The sequence below is a fragment of the Triturus cristatus genome, chromosome 4_2 (genome assembly GCF_964204655.1).
Source record: "Triturus cristatus chromosome 4_2, aTriCri1.1, whole genome shotgun sequence".
NCBI lineage: Eukaryota > Metazoa > Chordata > Amphibia > Caudata > Salamandridae > Triturus > Triturus cristatus.
The window spans coordinates 621,788,766-621,814,704 of record NC_140586.1 but is presented as its reverse complement, the minus strand read 5'-3'; the positions used below and the strand labels follow the sequence as shown (position 1 = coordinate 621,814,704).

Genomic DNA, 25,939 nt, shown 5'->3' with positions numbered 1-25,939 from the left:
ATTAAAAGCAAAAAGGTATAGGCCCCATGCCTGGTTCTGCGTAGCAGAGTGCGAAGACCGTGAAGATTGCTCCAGTTTTTGAGAGCGGAAGCCAGGTCCCACGGTGCTATCGGCGCAATTTTAAGCCGATAAGCCTATTAATAGCTGTGTGTTTGTGTATCCCTGCTCCTGGGTGAGCTCCAAAGTGAGACGATGCACCGCCGGTTTGCTGCTTCCTCATTCTCTAGCAACAGTCCTGGCCTGATCCTTGAGAAATCCATGCGAGAGAATTAAGCGATTGACTGCCTAAAATCTTTGCCATGCCCCCTTTGATATGTGTCTCCATTTTGTATCACTCTTGACACTGAGTGGTGCGTATGCACCCCTGCACATAACATTAATTAAACAAGTGCTGGATAACAAGCATCGCCCGTAGTAAGCAAGTACCTCTGACACCGACAAGTAACATAACCCTCTGGTAAACCTCCAACGAGAGATTCTTTTCCTGGATCAAGGCAGGAGCAGTTGTTACATAAATATTCACAGGCCGCCCCCATTGATACATTAAAAAGTTGCCTACGTGGTTCTTCTGCCTGTGTCATGCGTCTGGGATGAAATTCCTCTTTTATCCAGTTTTAGATTATGTTCTGCACATTAGGCTTTCGCCAACCCCAACTTCCGTGGCATTGAAAGTGTATTCTCAAACTGGCCTTCCATTGGTGCTCGCTGGAAAGGCTATCAATTGATTGTGTGTTGGTTGTTAAATTTTGCTTGTGTGAGGTCAATAGAGTATGTTCAAAGTTTTATTTAGTGGTTTGTGTACATTAGCCAGGGCCACTGAAATTATGCAATTTTGTGGCTGCAGCCCTTTTCGCATAGTTGACGATTTGCCACATATAATCCATAATTTGCAGACTTTCATAAAAGAGATTGTATCTAGATGAAACGGATCAAAAGTTACTAAAAACGTGGTGACGTGGTCACAAGTAGTAGAAGACCATTCCCAAAGGTTTACTGGTCCTCTTGCAGTTGTTTATTTCATTATTTAGTTTTTAAACTGGGACTAATGAGGTGACGTTGGCCAGACAGTATTGCCACGAGTAAATGTCACAAAATAATAAAGCAATACTATAAAAAATTGTGCTCTGTTATGCTGCAAATTTTTTATTTTCTTGCCACATAATTTAGTGAATCCTGGCGCATAATTTGTTGCTCCCCTGCCGCATAATTCCAGTGACCCCGACTTTAATGTGAAGGTGAATTGCATTCCATTTTAGGAAATCTTGATACATTTCAGCAGAAACTTGGGACTACAAGAAAGTATAAGAGCCTAGAGCGTAACGCAGACGCCTGCAGCTCCTGTGGCACAGGGGTCCCCCAACCCTTCAGGGGCCCCCATTCGGCCCAAGGCCAATGACTATCCATGAAATATGGGAGACTCGGTTACCCCTCATCACATTTTGCAGGGTGCACAATCATTTTGCGTTATGCCACTGATCAGAACAAGGGGCGTTAAACAGACCCCTGCAGCTTCTGTGGCTCGGTAGGGGGGGGGCACCCCTTTAGTGGCCCCAAACCCTTCAGAGAGGCCCCATTGCGCAAAGTCAATGAATATTTGTAAAATATGGATGCCTCAGGAGCCCTTCTTCACATTCTGCAGGGGCGGCCCATAATTTTCTGCTGCATCACTGATAACAGCACCTCTCTGGTCAATCACATACAACACCAAAATGCTTCCCAAGCAGGTCACCTTGTAACTTAACACTCTTAAAATCAAGTACTCCCTCCTCATGTAGCATGCTACCATCCATTAATGCACTTTGTTGTCTCATCAAGAGTATGATGCTCTATATAAACCCAATTACCACTCGTCTTCTCAAACGTGTAATAGGGCTCATCAGTCATGTCCTCACTCCTCACCTTGAGTAAATGCTTAAACATACAGCAATAGAAGCCTAAAGTTCATTCATACTGAGTAGTTGGAGTTCCAGTAAGCAAGCACATCTACTTTGCCAAACCAAACCAAAATGGTGACGACTGGCCCCTGTATTCTACAGAAAGACCAGGGAATGTATGGTTGGGAGGTAGACGTACACTCTTGCTACCTTCTGAGATTAGGTTGAGGTGCATTGATAGTTAAGAGTACTGGGGACGATGCTCACCTTATCCCTGTTTATAGTATTTCTCCACTGTAGATACTGGGAGGTCTTTGGAAATTATGTGTTTTACGTTAGGCACCCAACATAATTTATTTAAATTCTGTTATTTTACGATTGTTGTTTTGTTTTATTTTACTGGGTATTTTATAGCACAACATTCGCTACCTACTTGGCTTCCTTGCGCTTTGTGCAGAAATCAGTGTGATTCATCCTGGGTAGGTTCTCATGTGGGGATTCCCCTTCTAAACTGCAAAAGTATGGCTTGATGGTTTGGCGGGTGTAAATTATCCTTGTGAAGGCATCCATATTGAGGCGTGGGTATGTTCTGCTTCCTTCAACCCAGTCTGTGGTTCCAGTTCCCCCTGGGCCCCCACCCTGCCTATTCCTTGCATTTGAAACTTACATTTACTACTGCAGTGTGAGAATGCATTTCATGAAAAGAAATATAAAGTAGCGTTGCCAAGAGACAAAAATGCCAGCCATGTGTTTAAAGAGCCTGGAAAGACCTCGTCTTGGCACTAAATAGAGTTATAAATAAAAAGGTATGTATTAATTTGTAATTTGACTTTTCTGTCTTTGTTCCCTTTAATTATCAGTCATGGATCTCATCATTCAGGCAGCACTAGAACACAAAGTGCATTCTATTTATATTTGCTGTTCGATGTATGCACAGATAAGTGCTGAAAATACGGCTTTAGGTGACTGCTTATTTTTGTGGGGGGGGCAACGTGGCAGGTGGTGGGCCGGGCCGCTGGGGGGCCCCCTCATTGTGCTTTGCAGGGGGGCCCCCTCAAGTTTCGTTACGCCACTCAACCAACGTATATTTTTTTTACATCTCTTGTAGTTGGAATTTCTTTAAAATCTCTATATTATTGTTCTTTCTGTACATTTACATGTCTTTACTTGATGTATGCTGACTAATCATTTACTAAAATGTGTAAAGTCTTTCAGAGTTTCACTTACAGAGGAGACCTGGTATCTTTGCTAAAGCTACTGTGCGTTTTGAGTACAAATGCATAGCAAACCTTGAATCTAATGTTTTGTAATGGAATCCTAACCTCTGTTACTTCTGACTTATAGGGTATCTTTGTTACTAGGGTTCAGCCTGATGGTCCAGCGTCCAGTGCATTGCAGCCGGGGGACAAGATCTTACAGGTAAGCGCGACTTTCACTTGATACATAGAAGAAGTAACGAAAGTTGTTTGAAAAATGTGCGTGCATGCATTATAAATATTGACATAGATACCAGGGCTACTGTTGTTTTAATCTTTCGTCATTGTTAGTGTTTTCAAGAATATATGACCATTTAGGAGATAGCATCAATAGGGATTCATACTTTTTGCATCGTTTTTAATAAATATTCAATTGAATTGATGTTAAAAGTACTAAATCTTTTTCCACATAATTGTATACCATAAACAAATACTAACGTTTTTAAAAAAACACATTACCCTTTTGGGAAAAAAAGTCCAGTGAATGAAGGGTTGGGCATCTTATCAACTGCAAGTTTTGAAAAAAGACTGATTTGATACGAACATTACTATACTATGTTCAATATATATATATGTATATATACCTTTCTACCATCTTCATTAATTAATACGATTACCTGAGTTACATTTTCTTTCCTTTTTAGATCTCGCCTAAAGACATCTTTAGTTGTCTGTAGGCAGACCTATTGTTTTTAGGGGTCTATTTATGAAAAAGTCACTCAGCACAACTAGCCACCTTGCTGTGCTGTATTGCGTGACAGGGAAAGGGCAGGAATGCACTGTATTTTAGGCAATACTCTGCATTTCTGCTTTTTCATTAGCCCTAGCACCCTTTTGGCAGCCTTGTGCCAACTCAGACACCCTTGCACCATGGTGTAAGTGTGCCTGTTTTGCAGGCAGAATTGTTTTTGAGCAGGAAGGGGCACCTTTCTGTACAAAAGCAACCTTGAGAGGTATATTTCTCTTTCAATGTAAGCTACAGAATGTAGCACACATAGAAAGAGGAAGTAATGAGAAGAAATAAAGATATTTCTCCTCGCTACGCCTCTCCTGGGAAGGCTTATCTTTTTGGCTCAATCCCATATCTACCAGTTCTGATGAATCTGGAAATGTGTCAAAATCCTTGGGAGTTGCGTGGGGACACCTATGCAATGCCAATGGAACGCCTTTCCAGGGCAGAGTAAGGCAACGCAATGATTTACGCTGTATTGCCTTACTCCAGATGTATTCAGCCACTCAGTGCCATGCAAAGTGGCCGGCATGGCTTCATAAATCTTACTTAAGGTTTGCATACAGCATTGCGTTTCAGTCTCACAGTGCTCTTATTGAAAAAGTTGCATCCTACTATTGCTTACTTGAGGCAACTCTTTTTATATTACTTTGGGTACATAATTGGAGTGCATGTTTCGATGCTCTGCCTCCAGGTCGCTCCTTTCTCCCTTCTTCATGCTCTCTTCTTTCACCCCTCCCTCGTTCGACTGAGCCTATTGGGATTTTAATGCTTGTTCGGATTTGCTTCCATTTTGAGAGGCCATTTGACCATTTTGAAAAACGTTCTTCTTGGGATAAAAAAATGCACTACATTTTGTCTTAGTATCTGTATACCTTATAGGATAGGATAGGATAGGATAGGATGTACATTTGTAGAGCGCGAATTGCTGCCCGGAGGCGTCCAAGCGCTAAAAAATACCCATAATCCGCACAGAAGCCCAAGAGGGGAGAGAAGGGGACTTAGACTGAATTAAATAAAAAAGTTTTCAGTTGTTTTCGGAAGGCTGTGAGGTTAGAGTTTGCTCTAAGATGCAACGGGAGAGTGTTCCAAGCCCTGGCAGCATTATGGGAAAATGCTCTGCCTCCGGCTCTAGCTCTTTTAACTCTGGGAGCTGTTGCCAAAAAGGTCTGACTGGAGCGTAAACTTCTGCTGGGCATATAATGGGAAATTAGGTCCCGCGTAATCCTAGGGCCAGTATTCCAGAAGGCCTGGTAAGCTATACACATAGCTTTAAACATGACTCTCTGGCGTACCGGTAGCCAATGAAGGGACGCCAGTCCGGACCTCACTGACTGTCTGCGGGGGAGGTCGAGTAGAATGCGTGCTGCGCAGTTCTGAACTGTCTGAAGCCTTCCTAGAGTGGATTCAGGAGCCTTCTTAGAGTGGATTCTGGAGCGCCAAGATAGAGTTCATTATTAAAATCAAGGCGTGACTGAATTAAGCCTTGTACGGCCACTTGTTTGGCTTCCAGGGGGAGGAGAGGGACAATTTTTTTTAACATCCTCATGATGCCAAAACAGGTGGCTGAAAGTTTTATGGATTGAACGTTAAAGGACATAGAACTGTCCAGCCAGACTCCAAGACTCTTAATGCTGTTTTTAGGAGTTGGGGGGGATCCCAGACTTGGCAGCCACATGGACGGAGGGAGGCTAGAAACCGAAGGGCCTAGGAGCATAAGCTCAGTTTTATCCCCATTCAGTTTTAAACACGATCGGGACATCCAGTTCTTCACTTCCTCCAGGAATTCTCTGAGCCCACCCCGAGCCGATGGATTGGCTGCCTGTGTCATAGAGACCACCAGCTGCGTGTCGTCCGCATATGAAATGATCTTAATTCCAAATGGGCGGACGACGTCAGCCAGCGGCCTCATGTACAGATTAAAGAGTGCAGGGCTCAGAGAGGAGCCCTGAGGGACTCCGCAGTTCAGAGGTTTGCTGGAGGACACAGACTCGCCTTCAAACACACGAAAAGATCTGTCCTCTAAGAAGGACTGGAACCAGGACCAGGCTTTATCCTTGATCCCGGCCTGGGATAAACGGTACAGCAGAGTATCATGGCTGACCGTGTCAAAGGCCGCGCTGAGATCAAGGAGGATCACTGCCACTGATCCTCCTTGATCCAAGTATTAATCTGAGTATCTGCAATTCTAGAGTCAATGCTATAGCCCTCAAGTTTTCTAAAAATATTGATTTGATTTTAGGTGAAATGTATTAAAGCTTAGATGGTGAAGGGTGTGCAAATATGTTTGACTTTTTGGGACTTGATAGTGATCTGACTGAGGTTACTCTGTCTGGTGACTTGTTCCATTGAAACGGCATTAAAAACATTAATCTGATTAAGCAATATGTCAAGTGGCATTAGGTGCACAGTTTCAGCAATGGCATGCATCTCTTTGATTGAATATGTAAACCTTAGTTGGTTTTGTATCTAAAGGTTTTTCTTTTTTATCACAAATGTCATAGGTACAGAGAGGTGTTCTAGTTTAATTTGTGCAAGCCGATTCTGAATAGACTGTATGGACTATACGTCAGATACAATAGTAACAATATTAACACTTGGGTACTGATAGCCACAAGGGTGAAAAAAAATAGGAAAAGCATAGGGCAGGGTTTTAAGTATTAGTTGAAAACAGGAGAACTGTTTTTGACATTATGGACAGCAGTTGTCGGAGGTGGTACAGGGGCAAATTTCCCTGTTGTATGTCAATTCTTTACCTCCTTTATGTGCCTCTAAGGATAAAGAAGCCAGTGACTAAGATTAAGAACAGTGTTTTCTGTACAGGATTATGGCTAAAGTTTTCCATCTGGTCTGTGAGGTACCTTTTCCTTCCTGTATGCCTTTGAATATATTTGAGGGAACAAATATTGTACAGTTACTAGGCATATATGATGATGTTTGGGTATGCCAGGTACAAAGTGATCCATGTTGATTGAAAAATCAAGCATTGTGTGCAGTGTGCGCTTTAGTAAATACAAATCATACTTTTCACTATCAGGCGATGTGCTTATAAAAAAACATTCCCGTCTACCCTTACCCCCCACATCGACACCCCCAACTTGTCATGATCCCTGCCCCCTCCAAAACAATCCTGTACTGTGATTAACGGCTGTCCTGACAACAAAGATGTTTCGCTTATAAACCCCCAAAGCAGGTCTGTGTGATTGCTCCGGCTAAACTACAGTAGCTGACGATATAATTAAGGAACAATAGCACTCCCTAAAGGAGTTATGGGGAGAAGTAAACAACAGGTGAAACAGAAAACTAAATATCACACCAAATGAAAGCACTCAAATGCGTTATATAAAAAAAGGGAGAGAACAATAGCTGGGGGTTCACTCTGTGGGGTTACATCAGAGGGCGCGTCATCCCGTTCTTGACCTCCCCATAGTAATGAAGGGAAGGGAGAGGGGCGCCCAGGAGTGCGAAAATATATGCTCACTGAATCACATAGATCTATTTAGGCTATTAAGCATGCCTGTTAACTATGTCTGCATCTAATTTTACAAGTACAGTGATCGTAGGCTGGTCCATGTGCCTGGGGGATATTCTCGAGCATGCAATTTACAGTTCATACTCACGGCCAGTCCGGCATTATCTCAGTCAATCATTGTCCGACAACTGTGATGGTGATTGATCTTCCAAGTTCTCTATCTCTCGACTTGACCACTGCTTCTTTAATTTCTTAAGAAAGTCCTCTACTTGCTGCGGGTTGGTAAAGAAGTGCTGCTTTCCCTGATCAGTGGCTCAAAGCCGGGCCAGGTACATCATTGCATAATCTATTTGCGCCTGGAGTAGTTTCTTCTTGACTAATATAACTTTCCTCCTGGCTTCTTGAACAGCGAGTGTGAAATTGGGGTATAAAGCAATATTGTGCCCTTCGTTCACAATTTGCAGTTTTGTTCTTGCCATCCACAGTGCTGTGTCCAGGCCCCTGTAGTAGAGTAGCTTAGCTATTATAGGCCTGGCCGGTGCTCCTGGCAGTGGTCTGGGACCCAGAGATCGATGCGCTCTTTCCACCACCAGTTGAGCAGAGAATGTGTCAGTGCTGAAGGTCTTGCAAAGCAGTCGCTCAACATATTCATCCATTTTGCCGGTATTGGCGCTTTCCGGCACTCCCAGGATGTGTATGTTGTTGCGCCTTGAGCACACCTCAAGATCTTCATTTTTGGCGGCAATGACCTTTAGCAGTTGGTCCATTTGCGACAGCTGCAAGTTCCTGGCTGTTGCGGTATCCTCCAGATCAGAAATTTGTTGTTCTGCATCCGCAATGCGTGCACATAATGTCCCTTTTCGTTTTTATTGAGGTAAGGCTATGCTTCATGGTAATGAGGAGCACTTTTAGGTCATCGTCTGAAGGCTACAAGGCCTCATTTAGGGGATCAGTGGGCTGCTGCTCGCATTCGTTCTGGCCTGGGGATGACTTCCAGGGTTCAAATGGCAGTTTAGTCTGATTTGTTTTTGTCCTGCCCATACTACCCAGCTGTTGTGCTTGGTTATCCCCTTCTTCCGCGTAGTCCGTTTCTCACTCTGCAGCTTTAGGGAGAGAAGCAGTTCCCCTCTCTTCTCTCCCCCTGTTACCGCCGGGCAGGGCACCCCCTCCAGGCGCTCTTGGGCATGAATTTGAGAGCTGAGGGGGCCTGCACTGGCCAGCTCCGCCGAGCGTGCCGGCAGCTCCCGGTCTCCGCACGCTTGTCCCTTTATTGCTTATTTTCTTCCTCAGTCAATCTGGGGCCAGATTCCTCAGCAGACCCAGTTTCTCACCGTCGCAGGGCCCCGGCCTCTAGATACAGGCCATCCCCTCAGCCGCACCTCTCACTCAGGGCATCACTAACATTCCGGAAAGCCTGACATCCACAGTCGGCTCTTCACTCACGCCTGTTTTCCTCGGCCTACTAGGCCCGATCATGTCTCAGCCGCCTACGGCCCCCAAAGAGCGGGCTCGCAGTAACCCCTGCCAGTTTTTATCTGCACAGTCCGGCTCACAAGGGCAGAGGCTAGGCCCCATCGTCTGCCGCGGTGTGGTAGGCCGGGGCGGGCCGCTTCAGTAGCAGCAGTGGCACCAACTTCTTCCGCCTGGTGTCTCTCCCCCTTCCCGCGTACCTGCTTAAATTCAGGGCCTGCCGAGCTGATCCACACTCGCGCCTCTTTGGTCACGCGTGGTTGCCGAGCCTCGCAGCTATTTCATCCGCCTATTGTCTGTGCCTGCTGGTACGGAGCTCTGGTCCCTCCGTCTCCTGTGGTGTTCTTTTTAGGGCAGAGCGAGCCGGTCGCCAGTCCCGGCAGGCGTCGGCTTCGCTCCCAGGGCTCCGCCTACGTTCTCCGCGTCCGCGCTTCTGCAGGGCCTGGTGGAGACCTGTCTGGTTACTGCATGTGTGCTTGGTGATTTTTCCCCCAGACCACCTCAGATGCTTCCAGGCACTTTCTGATGTCGATTTTACTTGCTTTGGTTGTAGAGTCCATGCAAGAGCCGAATGATGCCGGATTTAGTCTCCTGGGCCACTGGAGCCTCACAGTAGTGCGGCCATTTTGCGTTTGCGCCCTCTAGTGCCGTTAAAAAGAAATGGTTGCCTGTAATAGACAGCAGACCACTAGCCCTCTGTTTGCATTCCACAAATGGAAAAAACTTTTTCAAAGCAGCGTGTGTTCCTTAATTAAACCGTGGTGCTTTAAAAAAAAAAAAAGGTTTTCCATTTGTGAAAACATCAGGGGGAGGAGGCAGTGGCCCAGGGGATGCTACTAACCCAAGTCCCAAAGGAGAAAGGATCTCAAGGGGACCCCTTCATATTTTTGAAGCAATACCACATTCTTTTAGGTGTCGGTAAATGTTCAAGGGTTTGCAACCAAAATTGCGGTCATAAACCATTAATACATTGCTTACTAAATCATGATTTGGAAGGAACGGCACCTGTTTCTTGGTTCGTAAATGGATTTTGGACATTAGTAAAAGGACTTTTGCAGTCACAAACACAGTAAATTTGCAAATCGATGGGTATCCAATCACAAAATTTTGTACATCTGGCTCATGCTCCTCTGTGTTGCTCCATAGGCAAACAACTTCCCTATCTCTTTATACCACGGTCCTACTTCCTGGGAATTTATATCTAACATAAAAAACTTCTACCGCTTCCAGTCCTCTTTTGGCGTGCTGCAAGGAATTGGTTCATCTTGGCACTGCCGGTAAACAATATTACAATAATAAAGTTATTGTTTTTTATATTCTGCTAAACCCCTGTTTGAGTGTAGTAATGACAGATATTCATGTTAACCAGCTCAAATGCCTCTAGCTAGTCACATAATTTGCAGAAGACCCACCAACCCACTGAGCTCTCAGGAGGTGGTTCCGGGGAGAACAACAATGGCAGGTGCTCTATAAGAGAGCTCTGGGCCACCACGCCTATAAGCCAACTAATAATGTGGATCCCTGGAGACTAAGCAGCCTGGGTTGACCCAGTGAACGCAGAGACACCAAGACCCTTGTCAGAGGCCGTGATGATGGATGTCAATGAGGGCAAGAGAACGCAGGTAACACGAGACAGGCGCGCCACTGGATAGCTACCATGTGGTGGAGAGGCTGGCTGCAGGAAGCAAGTTACATACACCAGAGAACTTCTCCTCATGAGCGGTGGGACTGGGGGTACACCTTCTGTCATCTCTCTGCAGGCACTCTGGGGAGAGGGGCTGGTTTCGTCCTGCTGAACATCGCACCGAAGTCATGAGATCTGAATGCACCTCAGGGCCAGACAATGCCCGACAAACATCGCAGGCTTGCCCTGGTGACTACGCAAATAGGAGTTGAAAATCTGGCCTCACCGAGCACTTCACTCTCTGACTGGCATACTGCAGGCTTTTGCTGCATCAGACATGGGCTTGGTTGGCACCAGGCCGCAAGCAGTGGGGAAGCGGAGTATTCCTGCCATAGTCCAGCACATCAGAGGGTCTGTCCCTACACTCTCCAGAGACTGAAGTGAGGTGTGTGGGCAGTTCTTGACACAACAAGAGGCATAGATGACAACCTTTACTATTCACTGCAGGAGGTGGCCATTGTGGGTGGGGCAAAACTCCTTGAGCTGATCGAAGGCTACTAGAAGGCTTTCCATAACAGACTTGCACACGACCCCCGCGTATAACTGCATCATCACTGACGCGAGGCCCCCTGACTGCTGGAAAGGGTGGAGGGTTCATTTGAATAAAGATAGCTGATATCAAACTACCAAAAGAGGCATCAGAACTGTATAGATGTTATTGAGACTCAGCACCCCGGTCATACCTAGCCAACCTCAGCACCTTGTTGGCCCCGGGTGAAGTGCCCTAGGTCATCAGCATAATGGAGTTGTGCTGCACCCCTGAGCGTGTCAGTCACCCATAAGGCAAGCTAAGATATGGTTTTGAGGTGGCCAGTGTGACTGTTGACCCCTTACTCCTATTGGAGTGCTTTGCTGGTCGGGGGGGGGGGTTGGCTTTGCATCCCGGCTCAGCTGCCCATTTGCTGTGGACCCTGAGAAAATAGCATGGGCCACTGCACTGCTCAAGATTGAAAGGGTGCACACTGGGTGGCGGTGTCTCTATGGGGGAAGCGGGCTTGTCCACTCGAGACACCCCCACAGACTCACATAATGGACAGTACAATACATGAGGTCAACGGAAGTACTCGACACCTCATAGCTCTAGACATTAGACTCTAACCCCAACAAACCAAACTCCTATTATGGCATGAGACAAATCCTCTGCCTCCACAGTGCAGCAAAAGATCAATAAATACACTAAACAAGCACCGTTGTCGGATGAGGCTGGTGCAACAGGAGTGCAAGAGGTCAGGATCAACAGCAGTGCTAGAGGTCAGGGTCAGCAGGAGTGCTAGAGATCAGGTCAGAGGGACTGCAAATGGCCTCTTTTCTACAAGCCATTCAAGACCTAAAGGAAAATATAGAAGGCAAAATGGGTGAACTGAAAGTGGACTTTCCCTTAATTCAGCAAGACATGTGGAACCCTGTAAATAGAGTTACAAAGGCAGAGGGTAGAGTCTCTGAAACCGAAGACACAGTCAAATCACAGGTGTCCCAAATCACGTCTTTGTAAACAATGGTTAATCAAGGAGAAGCCAGAGTGAAAGACGCTGAGGGCAGGTCAAGGCGTAACAAGCTATGCATCATGGGCATTCCAGAGGGGGCGAAGGTTGGTACACCAACCACATTCATCTCTGACTTGGCTGAAGAGTTGGGTAGCTGCCACAGAGGTATCATCTTCTTAATTGAAAAGGCGCCTAGGGCTCTCACTGAAAAGCCTCCTGAGGGTTTCCCACCTTGTTCCTTATTGCCCTAGTTTTCAACCACACTGATCACGATGTAATCCTCCCGTTTCCACACTGACTTGGGGCTCTCACGTTCCAGTCCTCCCCAGTGATGATATTCCCAGGTTATTGTGTAAAAGTTCAGCAGCAAAGGAGATCCTTCCAAGAGGTAAAAGAAAATTGAGAGCCTTAGACATCCATTATATCCTCCTCTTACCCGCTCAACTAAAAGTCAACTTCCAAGACAAGACTATTCTTTTTTAACTCCAGAAGCGGCCTCATATTGGGTGGTGGAGAGGCTTAATATGTGTGGTGGAGGCTCACTTCATGCAGGGGGTGCGGCGGGATGGGAGACAAATGGGATGGCAGGGGTAGAGGGCGACAGGGAGAATGGAACACAGCTCCATGGCACAAGAATTAACGATTGGAGCAAAGGGCCCGCTCGCTTGAGACAGGCAGATCCTCATCTGTGCGGAAAGTCGCCACAACAGAGACAGAGCTCATGCCCAAAACTGAAGCAACCACCCTTCTGTTACCCTCTCAGGAGCCTCCAGCCTGACATGCCCTATCAAGAACCTACTTATTAAGAGATTGCATGCTGATGGCAGGGGGTGGCTGGTGATCCATGCCCAGGTATTTTTTAATTTATGGCTTTCTCTGTTTTTGGGGTTGATGGGAGGGTTTAGCTATGTTTGGGTGTAGGGTTGCATGGCAGGGGTGATGTGCATATCAGACTAGTCCAGTTGATGACTGTCCCTAGTTGCATCACAACATGTACTGCTCGTTGATGAAGTATGGGGTGGGTGTTGGGGAAGGCGGGGTTCTTTTGTTTTGACTCAGTGCTGGCACAATCATTTTCAGTTCACTTGCCATCACAAGTAAAGTATGCATACACATCATGTGCACTGTTGATTTTGCTGACTCTCCCGTGGGTAAATGGTTGATGCACCACAACTCAACTTCATAGGGAAGCTTACTGTTATTTCATGGAACGTTAACCGTCTTTCAGACAGAATTAAGCGAGGGGCAGTGCTGAGGGCAGCACATATGTTCAATCCAGATATACTCCTGATGTAAGAGGCACACTAAATGGGCAACCACTGTTCCTTCCTGGCATGCAAGGATTTCTCAGGGGCTTTCTCCTCGGGGTTTCACTGCAGATTGAGAGGTGTCGCCATCCTATTCCAGAAACGTGTCCCTTGGTGGTAACAAGGGTGTGGCATGACCAGCTAGGGCACTAGATGGCAATGACCAGAACCCTGCAGGGATCTCCGCTATCCCTAATCTGTGTGTACACTCCTCCTCCCCATACGTTGGTGTTTTATAATATTACTAAGCAATCTTCTCCTAGAGCTTCCGGTGGACCGATGGATCCTAAGTGGAGATCTTCTTAACAGGAAAAATGAACTTGGGTTGGACCGCTCCGCCACTACGGCCACACCTGAGGTACACCCTACAATTCTAGCCACCTTTTTGCAAAATATGTCCTTAATGGACATGTGAAGGGCACACCATCTTATAGAACGCTGTTACACCTTTCTTTCACAACCGCATAGATCATTCTCCTGTCTCAACTATTTCCTTGTTCCAAAGCAGGAGGGTCACAGGGTAATAATCATCCAAATTTTGGTGAGGGGACTGTCTGAAAACCCGCCAGTGTTGCTTAGCCTCACCTGGGGGCCTGCTCAGCCTGCTGCAGGGTGGTGCCTGAGTCAATAGTGTCTAAAGGATGAGGAGTTCCGGGAGGTCTATCAGCAAATTGGGAAGAGATATTTTAAGGAAAATTGCAGGTGCCATGGACTCACCAGGTGTCTAATGGGAGGCTCTGAAGGCCACCCTGAGGGGAGATATTATCAGCAACAATAAAGGACAGAGGGGACAGACTCATTAAAAGATATCTGATTTGGAGTTCTGCATAGCCTAGATTGAATGGAAATACATAGACATGGCAGAGCACTCGATTCTGTGGGACTCTCTACACACTATAACACTCCTGAGACAAGAACACATTTAGGGAGTCTGGGAAGCATGGATGGCTATGGCTAGCTGAATATACCAATGGGGGATAAGGCAAGTAAAGCTCTGCATTAGCTGTATACACCCCCCACTATAGGCGATCCCTGATTATACTTTCGAAGATGACCAGGGCTCAGATCTTACTGGCAGCGTGGACATTGTGCAAGCCTTTGCTGCATATTATCAAGAGCTCCATAGCCATGAACAGGAGGGGAAGCGTACAGGCCTGCAACAGTTTGTTGCAGATCTCGCAGTGACCTACTTGGCCCCCATGGACATGGACCCTTTGGAGGATGAAGTTACTCTTGAAGATTTAGGTGAAGCTCTCACGCAGCTTTAGTCAGGCAAAACGCTGGGATTAAATGGGCTCCCAGTGAAATTCTGGAGGCTTATGTAGCCCCAGGTGGATTCAGACCTGCTGGAAAAGTTTCATGGGCCCTTGAGGGAGTGCAGGTTGTCCAAGGACCTTAGATCAGCGGACATTGCTGTGATCCCGAAATCGGGTCTACAGGGAACTCGATGTGAGAAATAAAGACCAATATCACTGCTGAATTTAAAGGTTAAGTAGTGGTCTAATGAGTTGGCAAACAGGCTTCTGGGGTGATAGGAAAACTAGTTCATCCCGATCAGTCTGGGTTTATGCCTTGATGAGCCACCCAACATAATAACGCCATGGAGCTGAGTGCTAATCTAATGAGCCATCAAGCTCTGCTAGTGGTGGTGTTTGACTCGGTGGATTGGGAATGTCTCTTTACACTACTAACATGCTTACACTTTGGGCCTAAATTCATCAGCTATATCGAACTATTATACACTCAACATGAGGCAAGGGTATGGGTCAGTAGTGCTGTGTCTCTGTGGTTCGAGATAGGGAGGGGTACCTGACAGGAATGCCCACTCTCACCCTTACTCTTTGCCTTGGCGTTGGAGCTCTTGGCGGCTTGGGTGAGGGTTGATGTGCTGTTGGATGGCTTTCAATGGTCCCCAACAGTTGATGACAGGATCTCCATGTATGCATATGATGTCCTGCTGTACCTGGATAACCCTACTGAGTCGGGCCCTCGGGCTCTGCAAATACAAAAAATCTTTGGGATCTATTCAGACCTTCACATGAATAAGGCCAACTCCTCTATCTATCCCAATTGCCCAATGCCTCGCATTCATGCCATGGCCCTAGAGTTGTGGGTTCTCTCGACCTGATTCAAATATCTAGGAGTGTATATAACCAAAAACAGAGACCTGGCGCTTGAGGCCAACCTTGACTCTCAATTGGTGGGATTGGCCAGGAATGTGAAGTTTTGGTCCTCCCTCTTGTTGTCCCTGCTTGTCCCTTCCAAATGGGGAGGGGTACCTCGAATCGCCCTCAAAAAATGCTGTAGGTCCACTTTTGAGGGTGCGTAGCCACCCCAGATCTGATGTTATATGATAGAGCAGCACATCTATTGGTGCTCAATGACTGGTGGTTCAAGGGGTTTGAGGGCCCAGCCTATGCGGCGGAAGGGTGGATAATGGGACAAGATTGTCTCTCCCATTTGCTCAATGGCTTCAACTTACTGCAGTCTTTACCCGCCTCTAATCAAGTGATGATGACCATCTGGAAGGAAACCAAGAAAGCCGCTGGATGGGTAAAATGGCTTATGCTTGAGACCCCGCTTTGGAAGGGAACCAGACTCCATCAGGTGTCTGTGCTCCACTGCTTCGTAAATGGGATTCTATAGGCATAACAGCACTGGGCGACGTGCTCAAAAACACGTCCATCAAGTCCTTTATGGAGCTGCAAGAGAAATATCAAATTCATTGTGCCCAATTTTTTCTTACCATTGGATGCAAATCCTGTCATACTCAACTCTGGAAGTGAAAACCTTACTCATGCACTTCATATGCCCACATACTGTCTGTTCTATACCAGACATAGCTCCGTAAATAGTCGGATCTACTGAGCCAGGTGTGGTCTAGCAACCTGGGGCCACTTAAAAATGAGGACTGAAGAGAGGCTGTGGCCACTCCCAGGGAGGCAGTGGTAGTCTCTCAGTTCCACCTTAAACAACCTAAATTATTGCACCGCACATACCTCAGTAGAACACAGCTGCTCAGAATGGGGCTGGTTGGCTCTCTGTGTTGCCTGCGAAGTAACAATGCCACAGGATGTTTACTACATAGCTTCTGGAACTGTTTGGCTGCGTCACAACTTTGGGAGCGGGATCTGGAGAGTCTGGGGGTGGTGATGGGTTTGAGGAGGAGGATACTCGGGGAGCCGAGACTGATTTTACTGCACATCGCGCATTATGTGGAGGGAAACAGACATAGAAGGGCGCTGCTCTGGCTGGGGCTACTAAAAACAAAACGGGATATCGCAAAAGATTGTAGGAGCACAGAAGCCCCCTCCCTTGACTGTTGGGCAAAGGGTATGGACTGTTGTATGGGCCTGGAATGCCCAGTGTCCCAGCGGAGGGGATACCCACAAAAGCACTACACAATTTGAAAGCACTGGGCTGGATACCAAGAGGTACATATTGAACCGTGCCTAACCAGGCCATGGTCCATGCACAGTGGGATACACTCCTTTGAGGTCACATCACACTGAGACCCAGGGGAAGAGTTTAATGTTTCTTCCTTTTTTATTTTTATTATTATTATTTTTCTTGTTTTTAATTCATTCACAATATTGTTTATAGAAATATTCAGAAGTCATTAATAATGATATCATATCCTGCATTGCAATAAAATACACCTCCAAAGTTAAATAAAGCACCATCATATAAAAACAGCTTAATATCAAAACGTACAATAAGAGGGGTTAAGATAGCGACATACAGTACAGTAATAATAAAGCAGTATAATAGCGATATAGGAGCCCCCCCAGTTTAAATTCTCCAGATATAAAGTGCTTGAAGGACAATAAAGTGCATATAGTGATTGCCACTGGGCCTCTGAATGTTATCTGACCTTTGCAAGGGGTTAGGGTAACAGCAGACAGTACCATGATACTAAAGCTATTTCACAGCAGCATAATAGCGTCATAGAGCTAAGCCCTACTGGAGTTAAGTACCTAAAATAAAATACTCAGATACATAAAATATGAGCCCTTTGAATAACTTCTGAGGCCTTAAAATGACATATGCATACATATAACCAATACAAATCCTCAAAGCTTTGAATACATCTGTTGTTTAAACCCTATCCCTCCATCATTCCAGGGTTAGTTGCTACATCACCTTTCATATCTTCCATCCAATCCTCCACTGAAGCCCAGATCAATCTACTCTGCTTCCGCGCCCTCCTCCCTTTTTGTGCATAGAGATTTTTCTCCATATTGTACATACCCAGGATCCTCCATCAGGGTCTTATAAATCTGCCAATTTGGCCCCCCTGATCCACTATATCGACTACTGGGTACATGAAAACTGCAATTGATTTTCATCTAGCTTGCCAAGGTAATCCCGGATCTGAAGATATTTATAAAACTTCTCCTTGGTTAGCCCAAACTTTTCCTGCATCTGTACAAAAGAATGCAGCTGATCATTATCAAACAAATCTCCCACCTTCAATACTCCACAGGCCTCATATTGATTTCACATACCATCATGAAATATGCCTGGTAGGAAAGGGGAATCCCACAGAGGGATATACCAATTTATTTTAGTGATATGAAGTCTCTTTTGAATCTGGCACTAGATCTTAAAGCCCCCCTCCACTGTCTTAAACTTGGTCGTCTTATAATAGCTCCTCTCTAGGTTCCTTAAGAAACACCCCTTCACATCAGAACCCAAAGTGAGTTGATATATAGATGGTGCAACAATCGTATTTACATCTTGACTTTTACAAGTTAACAATACGGCAAAATGTTGTAACATACATGCCCAATAGAATAGTGCGATACCAGGAACCCCCCGTCCTCCTTGATTTTTTGGTAAGATCATACATTTTGAGGCCCGTCTTGGTTTCTTAAACAGCCACATAAAGCTATTACACAAACTATCCAGTTTTGTCAGCTAGCTCTTATGTATCTCAAATGGGATGGTTCTGAATAAATACAATAACTTCTGGAATACGGTCCTATTTTCAATACATTGCACCTCCCATCCAACATCAGATGTAAGTTATCCATTCTATGCAAATCCAATTTGATTCTGCTAAAGAGTGGGGCTAGATTTAATTCCATTATCTTCCCAATATTAGGTGTGATAGCCACCCTGAGATAGGTCGCGTCCTTTATCCAGCGATGGCCACCAGAATCATTACCTTCCGTACTTATCACTTGGGTCTTCCCCTCATTGAGATGATATCCTGAGACAGCCCCAAACTCCGTGCTTTCTCCTCAATATATTTTAAAGTTTTTTTAGTGTCTGGGTTTATAATGACTACATCGTCGGCATATGCCAGTACTTTATGTTGTACTTAGGACGCGACTACTGGTTAGATCTTATTATTACATTACATTCGCATTAAAAAATGCATTGATGAATAGAGCGAATAGTAAAGGCGAGTAAGGGCACCCCTGTTTTGTTCTCTGGGTGATAATGATTTGATTTAACCCCTTGTCCATTATCTGCAACCTCGCCTTAGGAGCCTGATACAAAGCCCTGATCAATTTGATATAGCCCTGACCTAGTCCCTTCCACCTCAATACCTCCCAAAGGTAGTGCCACAAGACTCGGTCAAAGGCTTTCTCTGCTTCCAAAAACACCAGCCCCAGCGGTGTTTTATCGACTTCTGCCATATCCAATAGCATGATCACTGTACGCACATGATCAAAAGTGCCACTCCCTGGAATAAAGCTGTGCTGGTAGGGCGACACAAGCTTCGAGATGACATTGATAAGCTTCATTGGTAGAACTTTTTAATCAATTTTAGCATCAGTATTTATAAGGGATATTGGTCTGTATGACCCCGGGTTCAGAGGGGGTTTACCCTTTTTTTTAAAATATCACAATATTGGTTTTCTCCTACAATGGTGGAAATACCCCTTTTAGCTGTGCTACTGAGAATCTAAGGGACATGGCCTCTAGGAGCTCGTGAAGAAATACTGCATAAAATTCCAGCTGAATTTTGTCTGGCCCAGCAGCTTTCCCCCTTGCCATAGCTTTAACTGCAGTCACCAGCTCTTCCACTAATATATGCATTTCCAGAGACTCTGTATCCTGTTCCTCTATTGGATTCCCCTCAATTGTGCTGAGAAATTTGGAACACCAGTTTGGCTGTGGATCCGTATCTTCCAAATACAGCTCCGCATAGTTTGTGCGGAAAACTTCTAAGATCTCTACGAGTACTGCCGTTCTCCTCACCTGTTTATCACAGATAGCCTCAATCCTTCTTGCTGTCTCCCTCTGTCTAATGCGATGTGCTAACAACCTGCCCTTGCTAGCCCCATGTTCGTAGCACTCTACCCTGGACTTCTGATATCTGGCAGCCACCTCCTTGCTGTAATATTCGTTAATCCTAGCCTTAAGTACCACTCATTTCTGCACAATATCTCCACTATCGATCCCTAGCCTAATTAGTTCAGCCAGATCGAGCTCATGTTTGGAGAGAATATCATACATTTCCTATATCTGTCTCCTATTTTGCTGTTGTTTAAACAGAGTATATCTCAATGTGTCTCCCCTCACGCCCGCTTTTAGGGAATCCCAGACCATCTCCGGGGCAGCGGTGCCCTGATTTATTAAAAGAAACCCCTTCAAGCACTCATGCATATGGACCAAATAGTGCTCATCCTTTAATAGCTTCCTATCAAACATCCAGGGTCTGAGTTGTCTTTCAAGGCCTACCATTGCACATTCTAGTAGAAGAGGATTATGATCTGAAAGATTGAATCCCAATCTGTCCCCCTTGGGAAGCCGAGATAAAGAAGTAATCCAGACGGGCCAGCTTATTGTGAGGGTGAGAGAAAAAGGTATAGCCAGGATCCGGGTATTTCAATTTCCCTCCAAAATCAATATGACCATGATCCTTAACCAGTTGTTCCACAGGTGTATAAACTAATGGTTTTCTACCAGAATATGAATAGCCTCTCCCCAATTTCTTCCCTACTCCTAAATGTATATTAAAATTCCCACAAAGAATAAAAGTGGTTGGCCAGGTTGATAATTCCCCTTAAGTAAATTGTACATCTCTGGATCATCCAGATTGGGGCCGTATAGAGAGCATAGTCTTACCCTCCCTATACCTAGACACATGCCTGCAATAGCCCACTTTCTCTCCTTATCCTCTTTAGTTTTGATTATCAACCTCACAGACTGATTGCCATTATAGCAACCCCTCTCGTAGTAGCCCCCTGCATTGTACAGCTTAATAATATGAATCCTAATTCTTCTAGTATTTTCCTATTGTCCCACGGTACATGCGTCTCTTGTAGGCACATAACATACGGTCTCATAGCCTTCAGACCATTGCCATTCTATCTCTTTTACCCTTGTAATTCAGGCCACAAACATTTATTGTGCAAATGCGAATTTTACTCAGCATCATAGTCTTCTCTGAATGTATTCCAGATTAAATATACCGCCTTTTATAAAACATAAAGATTATTCAACTTCTTCTCTAATTTCTTAACCTTACACTCCTGTTGATTTTCTAGAAATATGCAACCAATACCTTTCTAACTCACCCCTCCCCTTACCTTCCCCGACACCCAGCCTCCGACGTCCTCCCCCCTCCCCTTCCGGTATGCCCCCCTTCTCCACCCCCTCCTTGCTAGGGCAGTTGGACCACGCCTTGTCCATAGATGGAAATGGATCCGTCCCCTTCGTCCTACCCCAACATGCTTAGATAAGCCACAGAAAAATACAATTTTTTTAATGTATATTCAGTCATCATTCTGCTAATCATCTCCTACCACTCCCATCAGCTAGTAAATATGATGATATATCCATGACCACAAAAAGTGTAAATACCCGACTTAATTGCAATTATCAGGGCACTATATATCTTTCTTTTTCTCTTTTTTTTATCAGCTTTTCCCCCTTCATGTTCTTCCTTCATTTTTTACCCTTTTTCCTTCTTCCCCTTCATTCTTTTCCATTTTCTCTTCCTTTTGTTCCTTTCCTATCTCTCGTTCTTCCTATTTTTTACCCCCCTTTTTATCACAAACACAATATTATGATAGAAAACAATTGCATTTTAATCATGATACCCTAACATAAAGTTCCCTGATTTTACCCAAAATCTTGATCTGATGATAACACATAACATTATTTCCTTTGATTACTACCTGCCTTGGCCTCCTGTAAAATCCAAGATCAGCCTAATCCATTGAGAAACTCCTGTGCTTTAATTTCTAATGTGAAATAATACGTATTGTCTCTTGAGATGACTTTGAGTTTTGGCCGGGTTCATTAAATACGCCTGTGCCCCCTTAGACTGCATGGGTTGTATTAGCTGCTGACGCTGCCAACGTCTCTCCATTGTAGCGTGGCAAAAATCTGGTCTCACAAAAAAGAGCAGTCGTTCACCATCCGCTTCACATCTGGTCGTGCTTTGTCGGAAATAGTCTGACGCAGAAGTTAGTTATCAAAGTATAAAAAGATAGCCTGGGTCTGCTCCTTTCAGAGTCCTGGCGCCGATGTTACTTAAAAGGAAATCTGTGCACCCTCTGGATCTCTGTTTCCCATTTGTAGTTCCGGGAAGGCTCTTTTAAACACTCTGACAGTAAAGCTTCGGGCTCCTCTTTTTCTAGCCCTTACTCCACCCCTAGAACCCTGAGGTTATTTTGTGTTAACCTGTTCTGAAATTCTTCAAGCTTCCACTGTGTATCCACTAGATGTGCCTGATGATCTTCATCCATCTGTTTATTGGCCATGGTCTCTGTTTCTAAGGCGACCAGCCGGCCTTCCATTTCAGACAGTTTGGTTGAAAACTCAGTGCAGGTTTTTGCCACCTTACGAATAGTCCCTTGGAGCTTCCTACTGGCCGCTTGCATACTCTGAGATTCTAATCTAGTGTTATTGCGATGGACCATAAGTCCTTGATACATAGTCTCCAGCGTAATCCCATCAGGTTGAACCTCTGCACTAATGTTACCACTAAGGGTAGCAGTCTGCTCCCTTCCATATCACCATGCAGTATGTCTGTTCCACAAGGTAACTCTCCTGACCCAACCTCCTGCTTCCATGACGGCACCACGCCTGCTTTTAAAAAAAAATCCGATGGTTTGTGGTTACTTTTGACCCCGCAAGCCCCAGGATCATCCTGTTCACAAGCCACAATGGCGCTCCCTTTCTTCCTAGGGAGTTTGCTTTTCCCTGATACGTTCCAGTTCCAGGACCGCTCGCCCCCTGCGGTTCCCGGACTCATTTTGGGCCCATCCTGAGGCCCAGGAATGTGTGTGGTTTGTTACAATGCAACTCGGTACCTGCCTCCAGATTCAACTCCGCGCGCAGCAGGTCCGGGAGAAATCTCCCACCGTGACGCTCCCACCATTGATGTGTTGAACAGCCGCTACAGCATCATTTGTTTGGGAAAGGAGCTCTTGCTCCCGAGTTCCTATATGTCCAAGGCAGGGGAGGTATCCGTGCAGCTGCGACGACTCAGTCTCCATTCTGCCGATGCTACCTTAATATTTGTTCTAAAGAGTACCTGCATATCACATTCTGCAAAATTGTATCGCAAACTGCAGCAGCTTTGATGTACTGTAATCAGTGCCTACGTGCCAGGCGTGATCTGTATTATCGTTAAACCCTTAATAAACAAAAAGGTTTTTTTTTAAACAGGGGGTGTTAGACATTATTCACACTGCACATTACTTTCCTTCATGCAATAATGAAGATGAAATAAACAGACGTACACAGTGATGCGTGAAGCACAATGTTCACCTGTGATCACTGCGTTTGTATTTATTTTCATCACCACATAATTCATCCAGTAGAATTCTAGGGATCAAGAAGTGTGCCGCAGGCTGATTATTAAATATCTAGGTTACAGGACTCTGCATTTAGCATTGCAACGTTGTCAGCTGCCTACCAGTATTTTAGGGCTCAGCTGCAAGAATAGTTGCCAGGGGCAACCAAGATTGAACTTCACCTTTAACGCCTTCACTGCCTTACAAAGGTGGTACAGACTGATGTGATTCTCACTAAACATGACTTTACACATGGAAGCAATAAGGTGCTTGGGTGTGTGATCCCAGGGCTGGAACTTCCATAGGGTGAGGTAAGGTAGTGTTGCAGGGATTCTGCTTATACACAGAACTATGCGTAGAACCCCAGGACCTCAGTGAATTGTGGTGTACCAGAAACTCACCTCAGAACCCAGAACCCAGTATCCGGCTAGCATAAGCGTCCCATTCGTTATCCGAGATTTGGCTCGGCGATCCCAATGAAAAGACAACCCAGAACAAGCGACTCGGTGTACTCTCAGGAATGGTGGGAATCGGAAATACCTGTTCGTATATTATTCTCACATCAGTCCACAACAAGAATAAAACAGAGACACGGTGAAAATAAAAAGAGTTTATTTTTATAGACCACGTGTCCTCAGATGCAGTACTTTGGCTAATACAAGCAGACAAATGATTATAATTAAAACCATCAGCATCGTTACAATACCATAGAATATAAAAGGAGTGATCATGTTATAAATGACAGTGGATACTACCACCTTCCCTTTACTAAGAAGCTAATATTATTATTATGTTAATAAAAGGTCTCTTAGGCTTGAATAGGGGACCCCATACCTCAAAGATCAGCTTAGTGAATTCACATCACAGGAGCATCAGGAGTCTTCTCGCAGGAAGGCTCGTCTTCGGTCTGAATATTAAACATGATGTCTGCAATATTAAAAGCACCAACTTTCAGGTATTCGCAGCTGCCTGTGTGTTATGGCTAAATAGTGGGTCGATCAACCTAGAGTGGAAAACATGCATTGTCTAACAACCCAGACTGTTTGTAACACCATGTACAGACCAAGGTCGCTGCGCAGAGCTCGGGATGGTAACAACAGATTGCTGTCGTGTGAGGCAAAGCTCGAGTCAGCAGTTTGTTTAAACAATAACATGTAGACGCAGTGTCGTGCGCAAAAGCAGCAAGATGGCTTTCTAACATCTAACGTGGTTATGCTAACTTAACAATGTATGTACGTATTAAGGGATTCCTTACTACATGCCCCCTTGATCGAAACACTAACCAGTAGGGAAGAAATGAGAGAACGCAGAGTTCAGTATCGACAGAGCAGAACAAGGCGTATCCAATTTCGCAACCAAGTATCGGTTTAAGAGCAAGTTCGAAAGAAAAAAGAAAACGGGAGAAAAAGAAAAAAATAAAACCTCAAAAAGGGAAAGGAACAAAAATGAAAAAAACGCTGTTTTGGCCAGCAATCCAAAGTCACCGGTAATGTTCAGTACATGGAAAAAAAATACAGTGGATCACAGTTCACTCAATCCATGAACGTGTATGCAGCATACTTGGCAACTGCTTCCAACAGGAAATCGTTCGCAGAGCAACTAAAAGTTTCAACCATCCAGTCAAGCAAAGAAAAGGAACATACATGTTCTTCAATGAGCGGAGCCTCTAGCACCATCAGAGGGCAACCGACGTGTTCTTCCAGATAACTCATATTCAAGAAGTCATAGGCAGCCCTTGCGATGTCCCAATTACCCAGGATACCATGCGCCGCACCACAGGCCATAATCCGAACACCAGAACAGGCAAACTCGTGAGACACTAAGGGCCTCATCAGTCGATCATAATCCGGCACCGGAGACACCGTGTTGGTTAAGCACAAATCCAGAGGCCATTCAAAGGGACAATCTAGGCAGTGAAAGACAGGTTGCACGTAGGTGAAGTAGGAATACCGGAAGGATAATCCATACGCCAGGCTCAAAGTCGCCAATGGCAGCGTACCATAATATTCAAGCATCCTGTCACGAAGAAGATGCAGACGGGACAGGTTGTCGTGTGGCACAGTAAGAGCAGCCATTTCATAGTATGAAAAGTAAAAGTAGCACACCTGCCACCAGCGCCAGAATCAGCGGGACACCGCCAAAGACGCTCGAGAAAATAGAATGAAAAAATGCCGGAATCACACCAAAAATAGTTTGGAAGGAGGTCACGAGGCCTGAGCCTACAAGTTTAAAAAAATGAGCCAGGCCAGTTGTGGACGAGGCATTGAAAATTGTTTGGATCAAAGCTCCAAAATGCAGCGGGAGGTCAGTATTCAAAAGCGCCTGTACCTCAGTACGCGTATTTGCTACGTGAAGGACAAACGTTTCTCGGGAGGAAGTCAATGGCACCTCCTTTTGGGACAATAGAGCTCTTATTCTGCTCATCTTGTTGAACTCTGCTTTCAAGGTCGGAATCGAAGGCCAGATGGAAACATCCAGCCGCCCATGCGGGGGAGGAAATAGAACATTATTGCAGCAGACTACTCTCTGCGATACAGTTACTATATATGGGATTCCCACTAACATCCCGCAGCAAGCTTCATTATTCAAAATCAAATAACTACCGTTTGCAAGCAGCGTAAAAGATGGTGTAATCACTGGCACTGGGATACCTTTGAGGACGCAGGCCAAATTCGGGGCGTGTACGTTGCAAGCACCGTGTAACTGTGCCTACATACTACAGAATGATCAGGTGTCGAGGTACATTCCTCACCCTTCAGATAAACCTCTGTACCGTCTCGTGTACATCTATACGTAAAAGGGAGGGACCAAACCTCATGTATGAAAGCGGTACCCAGCTGTTCATATCTACCCAGAGCATAGTGTTTCATACAGGACGTAAACTTAAAAAGCGCGAAA

General features: G+C 45.2%; 1 protein-coding gene across 1 annotated transcript in view; it reads left to right on the top strand.

Moving 5' to 3' along the window:
* LRRC7 (leucine rich repeat containing 7) overlaps positions 1–25,939 on the top strand; it is a 1,991,887-nt gene that overhangs the window by 1,756,850 nt on the left and 209,098 nt on the right. The window contains exon 27 of the mRNA XM_085602293.1: positions 3,219–3,293. Coding sequence (XP_085458419.1) covers positions 3,219–3,293 — 75 coding nt within the window. The remainder of the gene's footprint in view (positions 1–3,218; positions 3,294–25,939) is intronic.